The following is a 14791-nucleotide window of genomic DNA, read 5'->3' as shown; positions in this document are numbered from 1 at the left end:
GGCGGCTGCGATGCGCACGTATGCAGTCCACTGCCTCGACGCATTACAACGAACCGCACTTGACAGCTTTCCAGGTTAGAGGGGGGGAAACAGACTTGCTGAATTTCCACAAGCCAGCCGTCATCCGCATCCACCCGAGGTACAGTTCCCCCCCCCCCCCCCTTTCTTCCCACAGCACACCCTACACACACACTCTCTCTCATATCATGCATCATATGGTTGGATTAATGCTGTTCCTGTTCTAACGCACAGATGACAGCGTAACCAGGGCGCTGAGCTGCTGAGATACCAAAACACAGCCGCTTTGTTGAATCGGATCTGCTGTGACTGGACATGAATTCGGCGGAACAGACGGTTACATGGTTGATTACGCTCGGGGTGCTGGAATCGCCAAAGAAGACCATCTCAGATCCCGAGGCATTTCTGCAGACCTCCCTGAAGGATGGGGTGGTCTTGTGTAGACTCCTGGAGCGGCTCAGCCCGGGGTCCACGGAGAAGGTAGGGAAATAGCCGACACTCACTCCCCGCTCTCCTCCGCATCCCCAACCGCCCGCCCGCGTCGGCGTGTCTCCGCGTTGCCCAGCACAGGGAAACCGACGCGGTTTGTTGTCTGGCCTCTCTTTCTGCCCACTGATCCATGAGGAAATTTCTTTTGTAGGTCACGGCAGCCCGTGTTATTGTCTGCGATGGAAGTACTATGGTTGCGCGTATGTCAGCGTGTAAAAAGAGGAGAAAAAGGGAGGGGGAAAATACAGGTCGATGTCTGTACCACCCAATAATAATCTGCTCTCAATAACGTAACACTACAGCAAAATGAAGACTGATCATTCTTTGGGAGCTGTTAGATGCTTTAGAGGCTTTCAAATAAAGGCCTCGACATATGCTTTTAATGCAGCTCTAACCACTCAGCAGATCTTTGCTATCGTTGAAAGAACCCGTTTTATTTTCTCTTTAATCCCGGCGGATGCGGCTTGTATGTCAGTGTATTTTGATAGTGCACGCCGATTGATCCGCCGGGGATGAGGGGCTTTCTGTACACAGACCATTGCTATAAGAGTGGGCCGCCATTGACTGCAAAGGCGCATAGACAGCGATAGACCCTCTCCCTTTTTAAAGAAACAGCGCAGTGTTTGTGTCTGTCAGCTTACCAGCAGCGTCTGCTGGTTTCAGCAACAACCTGAAGGAGGCCATTTGTTTTCCTCAAAAGAGGATGTGCTGCCGGAGGCTATACCTGCACCCTCACAACAACAAATTTGCCTGCCAATGCCCAAACGGGTTTTTCCATTTTCCTCCCTTAAAATGACAAATATCACTCTGGGGTGGAGGTTATGTTTGATCATCAAGCATGCAGGAGAACATCTGAGGGTGGCTAAAAGACAGCCTCCCCCTTTTCTTTTCTTTTCTTTTTTTTATTTATAGGCTACCTATCCTTATATGGTGATGGGTGGAATCCTGTGTGGGCAAATAATGTCTCAATAATGTTAAATCTACTTCTGTCACAATAATAATGTTCTTTATTTTCATTTAAGTTTTTTTTGTGTGTGTGTAAAGGCTTGCAGTGATAAAGTAATCACTTATGTGGCCACAGGTATGCCAGCATATGAATAATGTGCAAGCACCACATAGAGTAATGAGCTTTATTCATATTAATAGAAGGAAAACAAAAAACAAAACCAGATAAAAATATGTATTTTCTCTCTCTCGGGCTAATTCTTAACTGCTTTCAGATCCAATGAGCCGAAACTGTAAATGAATAGAAATATTATTATTATTATTATCATTATTGTTATTACGTTTTTTTTTAACCAAAACATGCACCAACCAAATAATGACATATTAGCCAAGTGTGATGAAGGAATTTTTAATACAGTGTGTCTGCTAAATTATTATGATTAATATACACTATCCAAGGAACAATTTTTATTTGAAAAACAACTAAAACTATGAAATGAAGATACTTTATCTATCTACCTATCTGTCTTGACATGTTTACATTTTTTTAATAAGTAGGGTGTCTCTCTGTGACCACAAATTCAGGCTGACCAATCACTATCATTCTGGGCTGCACTGTACAGTATGGCCATGCCAAAATCGGAAGATGTGTGGCACAGCTGGACCATATGTCAGTCGTGATAGCTACCTAAAAAGCCGAAGATGTGAACAGGAGATAGCCCTTTCCATGTGTTGCAGCCCGTGCTAACATTTTACGAGGCCCAAGAGAAAAACAAGATACATTTTGCTCATTAACAGTTCAAGTCACACTAGCTGCACAGAACAAAGGCATGGGGGGCACCATAGTGGATTTAAACTTAATTTAAATTCATGCAGTGACTCCCCATTGATACACCTGTTTCCTTATTTTATGCTTGTGACCAGGTGTGTCTGCATTGCTCTGCCATCACAAGTGAAATTTCCATTTGGTGCTAATAAATCTTGAAGCGTGGCCAAGAGAGAAAAGTTACTACACTCACAGGCCGTTTATAGGAACCCCTTGCTAGAGTCATATTGGCCTCCCGTTCACCTTCAGAACTGGCTTAATTCTTCTTGGTACAGATTCATCAAGGTGCTGGAAACATTCCTCAGAGATTTTTGTCCATATTGACATGAACTCGAGACATATTTGCAACAGATCCGTGCATATGTTGTGACCCTACCATCTGAACGTCACAACAAACGTCGAGCCTCATCAGACCAAATGTTCTATATTTAGTGAGCCCATGTGAACTGGCACCTGAAGTGGTTTTCTGCTCCTGTAGCCCATTTACCTGAAGGTACACTGTCTGGTGCATTCAGAGATGCTGTTCTGCATACCTTGGTTGTAACAAGCAGTTATTTGTGTTACTGTTGTCTTCCCAACAGTTTGAAGCAGTCTGTGCATTCTCCTCTGACCTCTGGCACCAACATGATATTTTCTCCCAGAGAACTGCCACTCACTGGATATTTTCTCTGTTTTTCTGTCCTTTCTCTGTAAACGTTAGAGATGGTTGTGTGGGAAAATCCCAGTAGATCAACAGTTTGTGAAATACTCCGAATAGACCAGCTCCTCTGGCACCAGCTAGTGTTCCCCATTTAAAGTTGCTTAGATCATCTTTCTTTCCCATTCTCATATACAGATTAAACTTCGGCAGGTCCTCCTGACTATGTTTACACCCTTAAGGCACTAAATTGCTGCCATGTGATTGGCTAATTAAATATTTGCAAAACAACCAGTGGACTTAATAAAGTGGCCAGATGTGCCACTAGATACACGCTAGATACAGCTGCAGCCTATTACAGTATGTTTCACAGAGGGATTTCCCTCCTTAGTCTACTGTGTTTTTACAGCACATATCAGGGCTTTATACTAGTACCAACCATCAAGCATTAACTGCCCCCACAAAACAGCTGATTTGAAAAAAAAAAGTCACCTCAGAAAATTACAGTTTCCAACATAAACAAGCGTCCTGTGAAGAAGCATATTACAAAACTAATGAGAAGTGTTTGATGTTGTGAGTTTTTTCGTGTGGAACCTTCACTCATATACCAGATCCTTGAACTGGTACTCACCTTGAATACTCTGTCATTTTACATTTGACATTTTTACATATATTGATAAACTTAGCAGAAAGGTAAAATATAAAGTTTGGTCAATGATTTATTTGTTGTAACAATGCTCCTTAGCAATAAGTCTTACACCTCTGGAAGGCCTGTTTATTTCCCCTTAAATGGTGCGAAATTTATAAGAAAAATGCTTTTGTGAGTTGAGAGGCAGAGTTGAGTATGTAGCGTATTTTGCTACTGACTCTTGTTTTGAGCTTCTGGCATTGCAGGTACCGACAATCAGGTGCCTGATTGTCAGTACCTGTGAGCATGGACCCTGCTACAGCGGTCAGTTGCCGTCTCCTCCAAGCATACCACATTTGACTGATCTTGATAGGGCCTGTGCCAAAGGGCAACTTCAACCTAATGTTTCACCAAACCAAGGTGCAGCATTATTTGGAGTGAATCTTACTACCATTTCCAAACTGACTTCCATATAACAGGGGATGTCAGAGACAGGCTACCAAATGGGTATCCCAAGAAGATGACACCACATGAAGACCGTTTTCTCAACCTGTCAGCACCTAGGAACCACAGGCAGTCTTCTACAGATTTGAAGTCTAGGTTTGCAGGACAATATGGCCGACGACTCGCTATCTAGACAATTTCTGGTCTCATAGAGCTGCTGGGAAGCCTGCCTTTCACTGTCAGGCTCATTTGCGCTTTTGTTTGCAACATGTGCACTGGAACCTGGATGCCGAAGAACGTTATGTTCAGCGATGTGTTCATATTCTGCTTTCAGCATTTGGATTATTGGCTCAAAATGTGGAGAAGATATGGAGAACGCTATGCTGATTGATGCACCAATAGGGTAACAGCTTTTGGTGTATGCAGTGTGATTGTGAAGGCGGGCATCTCCCTCACTGGAAAAACAAGGTTTCCTTTGAAATTGCCTCCAGGTCACTGGAGAGAGCTTGAGATGAGATTCTGCAACCAGTAGCAATCCCACATCCCCACAGTCTGAGGCCAAACTCTATCCTCCAAGATGACATTGCTCACTCCCACAGAGTGATGTATATCAGACACTACTTCAAGAATTTGCGAGTGGAGAGGATGGAATAGCCCCTGTGGGATCAGCCTGGATGTGCTGCTCCTGCCAGAGTGACCAACACAACCACACTGGCTGACTTGTGACAAATGCTGGTCGAAGGCTGGGACGCCATTCCACAGCAGTTCTTCCACATGCTACTGGAGCTCCTGTTTGTTAAATGAATAAATTGTTAAACTGCCAACACGTGTTGTTTTTATTAGACTTCAATCATCCAGACCAATAAACAACACCAAACAAGATCCAATAGCAGAATAAGCTGTTTGGCACTGGCAGAGGGGATCTGGCGAGGGCAACAACACACTCAACTCTGCTGCTCAAACCGCAAATACATTTTCCCCACAATTATGGCAACATTTAAGCAAAATAAACAAGCAAACGTCCTTAATTTTTGTGCTAAGTTCATTCATATTTCTCTGCAAGTCAAATAAAAAGAAACGGCAGTACAGGAATGCTGCAGATATGTTTGACCAAGAACGACTGCTAAGCTTGATTTCATCTATAAAATGTACTAATCAGTAGGCTAAAATAGAATTTATTTGATTAATTCTATGTATTTTTTTGTTAGTAGATTGAACTTTATCATCATGAAGATGATCATGTTTTGAATATTTTACTGATTCAACATAATTTTGCAGTCCTTTGGATAAAATCATATTTTTGCTTACCAACACCGCCCACTATTTTTGCCTTATTTTATTCTTCTTCTTTACGAATTTAAATGGGACAGGAATAAAAACCAGTGCACTCACATGCTAAAGCAACATCAGAAGTTGGTGGGGTGGGGAAGACGGGGAAGGGGGGCATCCCTATTTGTCTACGTCATTTCCCTCGACCCAGCGCTGCACTCTCTTCCACTTCCCCGCTGAGAGGGGGGGTTGTGTTCAGCCTCCCGGAGTGTCAGGCCCGGTCAGTGCTCACACACGGGAGACAGTAGAATGCGCGTCGTAGAAGAAGAAGGAGAAGAAGATAGATTTTTAAGGCAATGAAAGCCGCACGCAACCGCAGTGAGAGAGGCGAGCGTGAACTGGAAGTTTAACTCCTGACCAGCGTTTCCGTTTTTTCAGGTTTACCAAGAACCGAAGAACGACGGCGAGTGCCTGAGCAACATAAAAGAGTTTCTGAAGGGCTGCACGGCTTTCCGCGTCGAGGTGAGTACCCTCTCGGATTTATTTTAGGTGTGCGTAGAGGGGATTGCAATCACTTAACCACGTAGAGAAGCTGTATGAAACGTAGAGTTTGCATGTTCAGGAGGAGACAATGGACAATGCGTCCATGGAGTGGAGGGACGGAGCCCCTGACAGAGAGGGAGGAGGAGTGAATTAGCAAGCGAGAACAATCACCCATCGCTCGGCTGAGAGCTTTGTTTTTTGTTTTTTTGTTTACCGTAAGGTGGATGCATGTGCAGTATTTTAGCCACTTCGGTGGGCTCTGATTGATACTGTGGAAATATCCACGTTCCTCACGCGCAGTCTCAGGAACGTGTTGTGTTTACGCTGTCTGATTAATCCAGATAGCTTTGTCCTCGGGCTCATGCGTGGCTTTACCCTCACCACCATTTCACACTGGCCACCCTATAAACATGTCTCTGAGAACAAGTCACTGAGGCTGGGGATGGTTATGTAAGCCAGTCTTGTCCCAACATGGTTATTAACGCGTTATAATAATAACAATAATAAGGTGTAAAGTCTTAACATGTCCCCGGATTAAGCACCTCACTCCTGGGCCCGTGTAGAAATATCTGGATAATTTTGTATAATTTCCAACCCCACTCTTCTGCAAATTAAGGACAGAGTGCTGTTTATGGCTGAGTATCAGCTGGGGCATAGAGGGGTCATTGAACCGTCCCACTCTGACAATGCAAGTCAGTGTTCCTCAGCATTGCTTCTCCCTGGTGAGTCTTCCAGCTACAGAACAAGAGGAGGAGCTGGGGGAAAAGCACTGTCAATTTGAGTGTGTGAAACATGCCATTTTAGTAGTAACAGACGAATGAAATGCAAGTAAAGCAAGCTGAGTGCATGCATGGCTTTATTGGTAAAGACCTTTGCTTTGGCTGACTGCAGGGACAGGTCCTGACAGCAGTGCTGAGCAAGGATCTGTGTTTCTTTCTCGTATAGTCCTCATCCTATCTCCTCTTTTGTGTCAGGCTGTTACTTTACCTGAGGATGAACCACTCACAAATACCACTTTTTTCTTTCTTTTTTTTAAAGGATGTTCAATCCTCGTGTGCACATGTGTGATCAGCTGTTTGCAAATTGTTTTTGAGTGAACTGTAGAGAGCAGGATTACAGTAATTTGGGACATGGGAGTCCTACTGCTCACCAGCTGCAGGGCAAAGATGGATGTTATCCAGAGCACTGCTGGCTCGGACCCCGGGTAACTGGTCCGATGGTAGATTAGAGCAGTGGGCGCTTGCATGTTAAAGACGGGGGAGGGGGGGGAGGCACTGTGCTTTTGCAGTTCTGGCCGACCTCTTTTAAATAGAGTTAAGCTGGACACTTGGCTGAGTGGGGACATCCCAGATTTGCTGCGGTCCCATGTGTGGTTGAAATATCTCACCAGGAACGATGTCGTTTCGATCTGATTTTTAATAATTCTGCTTAGATGCTTGCGACCACGTCTGATATTTGGACGCCTGCTGTTACTTATCCATCAACATTAATGCCTTTGACCACAGGAAGAGGAATCATCGGAGTTCCCATAACCCCTGTGGTCCCTCAGAAAGAGCAAACTTATCCCATCTAGCTACCCCGATAAAACTAAAAGTTCCATATTCCTACAGAAGTGATGATATCCCAAATAGAATCTGGAAAAGGCAAAGCGTTTAGGATTTAGCGTTTTATGTATCTGTGCCATCAAACTGCAATCTTGGTACCAGCTTTTTGAGTGCTTGCCACAGAGATGAGCTCAAGATGCAGCTTTCCTGGAGTCCAGCATGGTTTATTTAAGGTTTCCAGAATATCAGTGTGCTTCGGCTTCAGCTTTGTTCTGTTTAATGTCACTTGGTTGAAAGCTGAAGAGACAAATGTTTTTTATTTTAATTCGTCTTGTTCTTGTGCCACATTAAAGAAAATCAATAGGTTTTTGTCTTTTTAAGCAAGAAATTGTAAAGCAAACGCTGAAAATCAGACTTGTTAGCCTGGTCTTTATTTTCAGTGGATTTCTGTGTTGTGTCAGCTGTCTGAGGGTCTAAGCAGAACCTTGGCAATACGGCCCTTTAATGATGCTATAGAGGAGGAAATACAGTTAGTACAGCTCTCATTACCCCTCTGGCCCCACTGGAATAGTAACACTATGCCAACCCAGAGACTAATAACAAATCCACCTGTCTACACCAAGTGGCAACCCCCTGGGCTGAAAAATGAAACCGGTGAAGTGGCAAAAATTCCTCAAATGACCACTGAAGGGTGTTGAAAAAAGAAAGTTATAGACTCCCATGTTGAGACACCCATTTATAGCAGAAATAAACATGTTTAAGACCAGCTACAAAAAACGTTTTATGTCCCTATAACTGATGTCTTAAAAGCTTGCATTAATAGGGGTGTTACAGCTGCTACCTGTCTGCTAGGATTTGCCAAAACCAATTCATATCAGTGAACTGAACTTAATTGTATTTGTGTTGTTGGTGGCATTAGGAGTAAATGCTACCATTTTATAATAGTTACTCAGCACCAGGTATCTCTCAAACAGTCTATGGTTGCTAGTGTTGGCCACAGACTGAATATAAGTGATGGACACAGTGTTTGGGTCTGAAACATGAAGACAAAGCGCGAGGGCTTTAAACCTGGATCCTCTGCAGTGGCCGACTGGGTGACTCTGGTTAGTTCTACAGTTAAACAACCCTTAGATCCATTGATCTGCGATCTCTGCAAACACTTTCCTGATGACATCATGGGTTCGATTGCTAATCTTACTTCTTAGGACAAACGTGATGATGATTTCGTAAACTGTTGTTCCCATTAGAGTCAGAATTGATCATGCAGTCTTACTCAGACTGGGCAGGGATAGCTCAGTAGGTAGAGTGGTGGCCCCATGATCGGAAGGTCGGGGGTTCGACTCCACTGAACGGCTACCCTGAGGTACCCCTGAGCAAGGTACCCCTGAGCAAGGTACCGTCCCTACACACTGCTCCCCGGGCGCTGCACTGGTGGCTGCCCACTGCTTCACTGGGTGAATGGGTTAAATGCAGAGGAACTATTTCCCTATGGGGACTAACACGCACACTTTACACTTTACTTTTTTTTTTTTACTTTTACTCAGACAGCTCCACTCCTCGTTTGTGATGTCTGGTTTCAAAACACCAATTGGGTAACACTCTCCAGTCAAGGCATCAAAATGGGTGAAGTTACAGTGGCTTTGCTCATCTTTTATATACAGTCTGTAGGCTACGCTGATCTGATAAGTTGATTTCGGTTTTATTGTTAAAAATTATCTAACAGTTTTAAGGCACTAAAAGCGAGTGAGATCTTTAAAAAAGGCATGTATCGTGCTATTTAAAGCCTTCAATTTGCTGTAAGCACCATGAATCTGCAAGGCTAAAGTAGCTAATAAGATTTTAAAAACTCTTGTTGGCCTGTAAGCTTGACTTTTTTGTCAGGGGCCTTTTGTCCTGAGTACAGTCTTCATGAACTCAAACACATGATCAGCTGGATTGAGATCAGCTGACTGACTTGGCCAGTGAAGAGTTGTTTGTTGCTGTTTTGCCAAACAGGAAACTGCTTAGCTGCCTTGCCTGTAAGTTTACAGCATCTCTAACGCTGTCCGCCTAATATGAGCGCTTTTGTTTCAGAGTTTTGTTTCGGTGTTGATTTGTTTTCAGTATAATCTACTCGACTCATCCTTCAGTCTCATATTACCCGTAGTATATATGGACCAGGTTGTTCTATCATCCTGTGCAGATAACTGCTCATTTCCTCAGCTGTGACGGTGTGAGAGCAAGTGTATCACTGCTGTAGCGTGCTGAGTCACAGAAGGGTGTTGGACCATTGTTTCAGCCTGCGGGGATCATTACCTGGCTATGATGCTGAGGCTCAGCAGACAAGTCGGAGCTCGTCACGTTAGTCATGTTAATGATCGCCGTGCAAAAATCTTTAATATACATAACTCGTCATGTTTCACCGTGAAGCAAAAGCTGTTGTTTAAACTGAAGAAGAAATCTTAAGGGTCTAAAACTGAATCTTAAGATGTTAGAGAAGTGGCAGCGAGTCTTGTAGCTTTTAATCACAAGCACACAAACACCTACATACTCTATGTTCCACACCACTCACTCAAACAGTCATCCACATTTTCCCTGAGGACATGTCTACAATCAGAGCGGAAGATGAAAGAGACTTGTATCTCACAGTCGCTCATCCTCTGTGCTACCGAAGCGAGAGTAACTAATCACTTGGAGGCACTGCACAGGAAGAGATAGCCTAAGTCATCAACAGAGATACAGTCACATACTAGAGAGGCCAGTGTCAGGGTGGTGGTGGGACAGACAGTGCTTTTTGTTGTTGTTGTCACGAAATTCCATGAAAAGAGCCAAATAAGGGATACTTATCACATCAGTCTTCTGATTCTTCTGCTCACGTTCATTCTGTTTCATTTACATCTGTATTTCCTTGAAATTACCAGATTGAATAAAGGATGTATTACAAAAGAGGTCAAAGACGTATTCAGTTCATGTCATTTTCCAAAACGGTTAGATGCTCTAGTTTTTTAGTAAACGTCACTCACACAGTAGACTTCACACTAGCCTGAGGAATTCTGATTGAAAATGTTGTAAACAACATTATGTTCCCTGCGTATGTATATTAAATGCAAGGTCTGCAGTTTCTGACACTTAAGGCGTTTTCACAAATGTACTGCAGCCCACACATTAAGGAGTTGATGTACGAAAACGCACTGATCAAAATGAAAGGATGTGACACTGCAGCGGTTAGCATCATATCCTCACAGAGACGGTTGTGGGTTCAAATCCCCCAGCTGACTGAAGCCTTGCTCGGTGGAGTTTGCGTTTTCTCTCAGCCTACCTGAGTTCTCTCTGGGTACTCAGGCTTCCTCCCGAAGGTTAAAGACAAGCAAAGTAGGTTAACTGGTGATTCTAAATAGGCCATAGATGTGAATGTCAATGGCTGTCTGTCTCTATGTGTTCGCCCTGTGACGAACTAGCAGCCTCTCCTGGCTCTTAGCCACTGAGCTGGGAGAGCTTCCAGCCCACCCGTGACCCTGAAGGGAAACAACAGTTAAGAATAATGATGGCTGGAATGGATGAAAATGAAAAAAATAATTCTATATAAAGAAAATTATTATTATCTTTTTGTGATTTTTGCTAACAATAATAAAAATACACATATTAGCTATTTGGCGATGTTGGTGTCTGCATTTATAACAGCTGATAAGATAATAATTACACCTCATACACTCCCCTTCTGGTTGTCTGTCTATGTATGATCCCCTGGCACTACAGCTTGTTTGTTCTCGTTTTTCTGTCCCACCCAGCTTCCCTTTTTCAATTCATTGACTTCTCATTACGGTTAGTAGATGGGGATCTGCTCAGGAGCCACCACCAGTCCCCAAATTGCGGCTTCAATTCATGCTTACGCCATCTGCCATTATCTACTAGGAATGCTGTCCAACCTAATTGAGGATGTGGTCCCAGCTAGTGAAATGACAATCTAAAAAAAAGTAAAGAGATGTGAGAAACACCCTTCAGCTATGTAATGAGTGCTGTCGTTGCATAGTTTATCCACCAGAGGGCACTCTGCTAAAACGAGCCGAGTTAGGCAGAACTGTTTTAACAGTAGAACAAGTTTATTGTTTATACAGCATTGATATATCATCTTACTAAGGACTCATAACTAGTCATGTTAGGGAAATATTTATCTCTTTTAAGATAAAAAAGTTTTAACTCGCCAAATAATGGCCTCTGTGTTACTCTGTATCCTGTATGGTTTGGCTTCTAATAATGAAAAATCATCAATATTTGAGTTTTATCCTCTCTGTGTTTTGCAATAGTGTTTGTTATGTACATTATTCAGCTGACTGTTACTGACTGATTGCTCGGTGTTGTCATCGCTGCGGCCGACTGTCAGGCTCATGTTCTTTTGTCTCTCACCCGTAGCCATTCGAGGCCAGTGACCTGCTGCTGGGACTGAACTTCTCCAAAGTGCTCAGCAGTTTGGTTACTCTGAATAAAGTGACTGCAGGTCAGTTAAAAATGTGCAGTGTGTGTGTGTGTGAGAGTGTCATTATGGACGTGGGAGTAGTCATGAGGCTGATTTATATTTCCCCGCTCTTGCGCAGATATCGGTGTGGGCAGCGATTCGGTGTGCGCCCGACACTCTTCAGCCCACCGCATCAAGTCGTTCGAGTCGCTGTCCTCTCAGGCTTCACTGGCCCGATCCTCCAAGCTGCTGCAGAACCAGTTTCGCAGCCTGGTAAGGTCAACACGTGCTTCTGACCCGTATTGACGCAGATTTGGTGGATATGTGTCAAAGGCATATGTTATTTATCATTACAGCTCTAACACTCTAGAGAACATAAATAAAACACTTAACATTGAACTTCTGATGTGTCACAAACAGTCTGTTCTTATTCTTTTTTTCTGCTCACTGGTTTCTGGTCCAGACACATGACTCCAGTATTACATGCTGCCATTTTGAAAAGTGCTTTTATAGTGCCTGAGCAGAGTTTGCTGCAGGCAAATGACTCAGGGGTAGATGGAGGCAGCAGCAAATTTGCATGTCATCCTCATACACGGAAAGAGGCGTACAGTTACACCTAAGCCATTTTAAAGCATAAAGGGAACATAGTCCTGGAAGAAAAATCTAGTCTAAAAAGTATTTGATGATGATGATGATGATGATGAATAGAGAAGTTTTTGGGGATTTGATCTAGGGCTGTGCAATATGACCAAAATCTCATATCCCGATATAAGACATCTATTGTCCGATAGCGATATAAATCACAAAAATTTAACATTTTCTGTAAATTCTGTGAATCTCAGGCAGCTCGACTTGCGTGAAGTGTTTCCAGCTGTGCGTCATGTACCTGGAGTCGAGTGTTTTAACAGATGCATGAAACTATACATTTTTAGACATAAGTTGTAACGGCCGCCGTTTTCTTTGTGAGTATTTATTACACGGCGTGCTGCGGGGAAAAGCCTGTTCTAACGTTTGAGTCTAAGGTTTATTTTTTAGCACCTGGCGGCTCTTTTTTACTTCTCATCTGTAAAGACTCTGCATCCTCTTTCACGTGATTCAGTTTATTTTGAAAAGTCTCAACAGGATCTTGAGCTTTATGGTGAAAGGTTTGTGTGGAACATAAACAAGCGGACACGAGATGGTTTTAACATCGTTGTTGCTAACGACGATGCATAAAAACAGGTGCTTGTCCGTCTGTAGTGTGGTTATATTAAATATAAGAGAAAGAGAGAACTTTAAGAAATTAATATAAGCCACTACAGTGACCATCAAAACCATGAAAAAATATTGCCGTAAACAGTTTATTTTGCGACACCACGAAACAAACGGTACTGTAAAATGAAACGATAGACGTTTTTATATCGTCATCCGAAATATATCGTTATATCGAACAGCCCTAATTTGATCAGTGCCAGGAGAGTAGCCTTTATAATGAAGTTCATCACCCGAGGTATGGCAAATCACAGAAGCTTTCTTTTTTTAGACACTTGTTCAGCAAGTGTCTAAATTTTATGTCAGAAATTTCTAAGAAGTAGGAAACTTAATGAACAGAAATTATCACCAGAACTGTAGAAGTTTCAGGTTTCTACTGCAGGAACTGTCTCTTACTGAAATCCATCATTTTGCACCAGTTCAGGTCAGCCTGTCTGTCACAACATATTAATAGCAATAATCAGTTTATCACATTTTAGTTAAATCAGAGCAAAGACTTCAATAGTTATAGATGGTAAGATTTGCTGTATAGTAGTGGTTACAAATGCTATTTCCATTTCCGTTGGCTTCTCCTCCTCCTTGCTGACGCTCCCGCCTCTTTCACCAGGACATGTCAGAGAACAGCGGACAGCAGCTGCTGGTCAAGGCACGTTTCAACTTCCAGCAGACCAACGAGGATGAGCTCACCTTTGCTAAGGGCGATTTCATCAGCGTGACTCGTCAGGAGGAGGGCGGCTGGTGGGAAGGGATGCTTAATGGCAAGACTGGCTGGTTTCCTAGCAACTATGTGCGTGAGGTCAAGGGCTCCGGTAAGTACCTCGGCTAACCTGATGAGTGATTAACAGGGTCTGATTAAGAATTTATGGGAGACGCAGAACTTCCTGATGTGCTTTTAATAACTAACTGGTTGAATTTCTGAAACAAATTTCACATTTAGAGACACTCATGCTATTTCCAAAATTGGACTCACTAGACCAAGATATTAATACCTTAGTGTAGTGATTCATCACACTGTGTTTGTTGCAACATAAAAAATTGGCAGTTGCATCCTTCAGTCCACGTATTTCTAAATAAATCTCCTGCCCCTGCATACCTTTGTGGAAAATAGTATACTAAAGAGAAATCTCTGTCACGCTAACCATTTGCACGGCTTCACAGCTGCCTTTGTCACCATCTTTCCACCCGATGCCGTGACAGTAATGTAGTGCCACATCTGCTGCAGTCTTTTGTTTTTCCCGCTTGTGTCGAGATGCCAGTGACACAGCGCTGCCACTGTGAAGATGTTTTCGAGTAACACAAGATGTGCTTTCTCTGCATGAAGGGTTCATTTTAACAAGCTAAAACTGTGGTTCGGAAACTTGAGGCCAAGAGAAGTGCACCGTGTCTCGTATTTCGAATATTTTAACCTTGGTGGGAGTTTAAATGACTCTGCTTGCACTGTGACCCAAAACATGGCGGTTAATTGGCTTGGGTTGTTTTCTTTATTTACGTAAGGAATAAATAAATGTATGCCCAATGGTTTCTGTATAAACAATTTATATTTTTAGTGGTATCCAGATGGCCTGGTCAGAGTATTTCAAAAACTGCTGATCTACTGGGATTTTCCCACACAACCATCTCTTGGGTTTACAGAGAATGGTTTGTAAAAGAAAATGTCCAGTCAGCGACAGTTCTTTCGGAGAAAATGTCTTGTTGATGCCACACTTTAGAGGAGCATCTTTCAAGCTGATACCAAGGCAACAATAACTCAAATAACCACATGTTA

At 43.0% G+C, this 14791-nt stretch overlaps 1 protein-coding gene across 2 annotated transcripts in view; it reads left to right on the top strand.

The window, feature by feature from the left end:
- The window catches only part of arhgef7a (Rho guanine nucleotide exchange factor (GEF) 7a), a 35820-nt gene continuing 21029 nt past the window's right edge, over positions 1 to 14791 (top strand). For both annotated transcript variants that reach the window (XM_026144493.2, XM_026144494.2), the window contains exons 1-6: positions 1 to 139; positions 253 to 498; positions 5695 to 5778; positions 11733 to 11817; positions 11915 to 12048; positions 13634 to 13835. In XM_026144493.2, the coding sequence (XP_026000278.1) occupies positions 334 to 498; positions 5695 to 5778; positions 11733 to 11817; positions 11915 to 12048; positions 13634 to 13835 (670 nt within the window). In that variant the 5' untranslated portion in view covers positions 1 to 139; positions 253 to 333. The remainder of the gene's footprint in view (positions 140 to 252; positions 499 to 5694; positions 5779 to 11732; positions 11818 to 11914; positions 12049 to 13633; positions 13836 to 14791) is intronic.

The sequence above is a fragment of the Astatotilapia calliptera genome, chromosome 16 (genome assembly GCF_964374335.1).
Source record: "Astatotilapia calliptera chromosome 16, fAstCal68.1, whole genome shotgun sequence".
Lineage (NCBI taxonomy): Eukaryota > Metazoa > Chordata > Actinopteri > Cichliformes > Cichlidae > Astatotilapia > Astatotilapia calliptera.
Note: the sequence above shows the minus strand (reverse complement) of the source record. Positions and strands in the feature narration are given on the sequence as shown.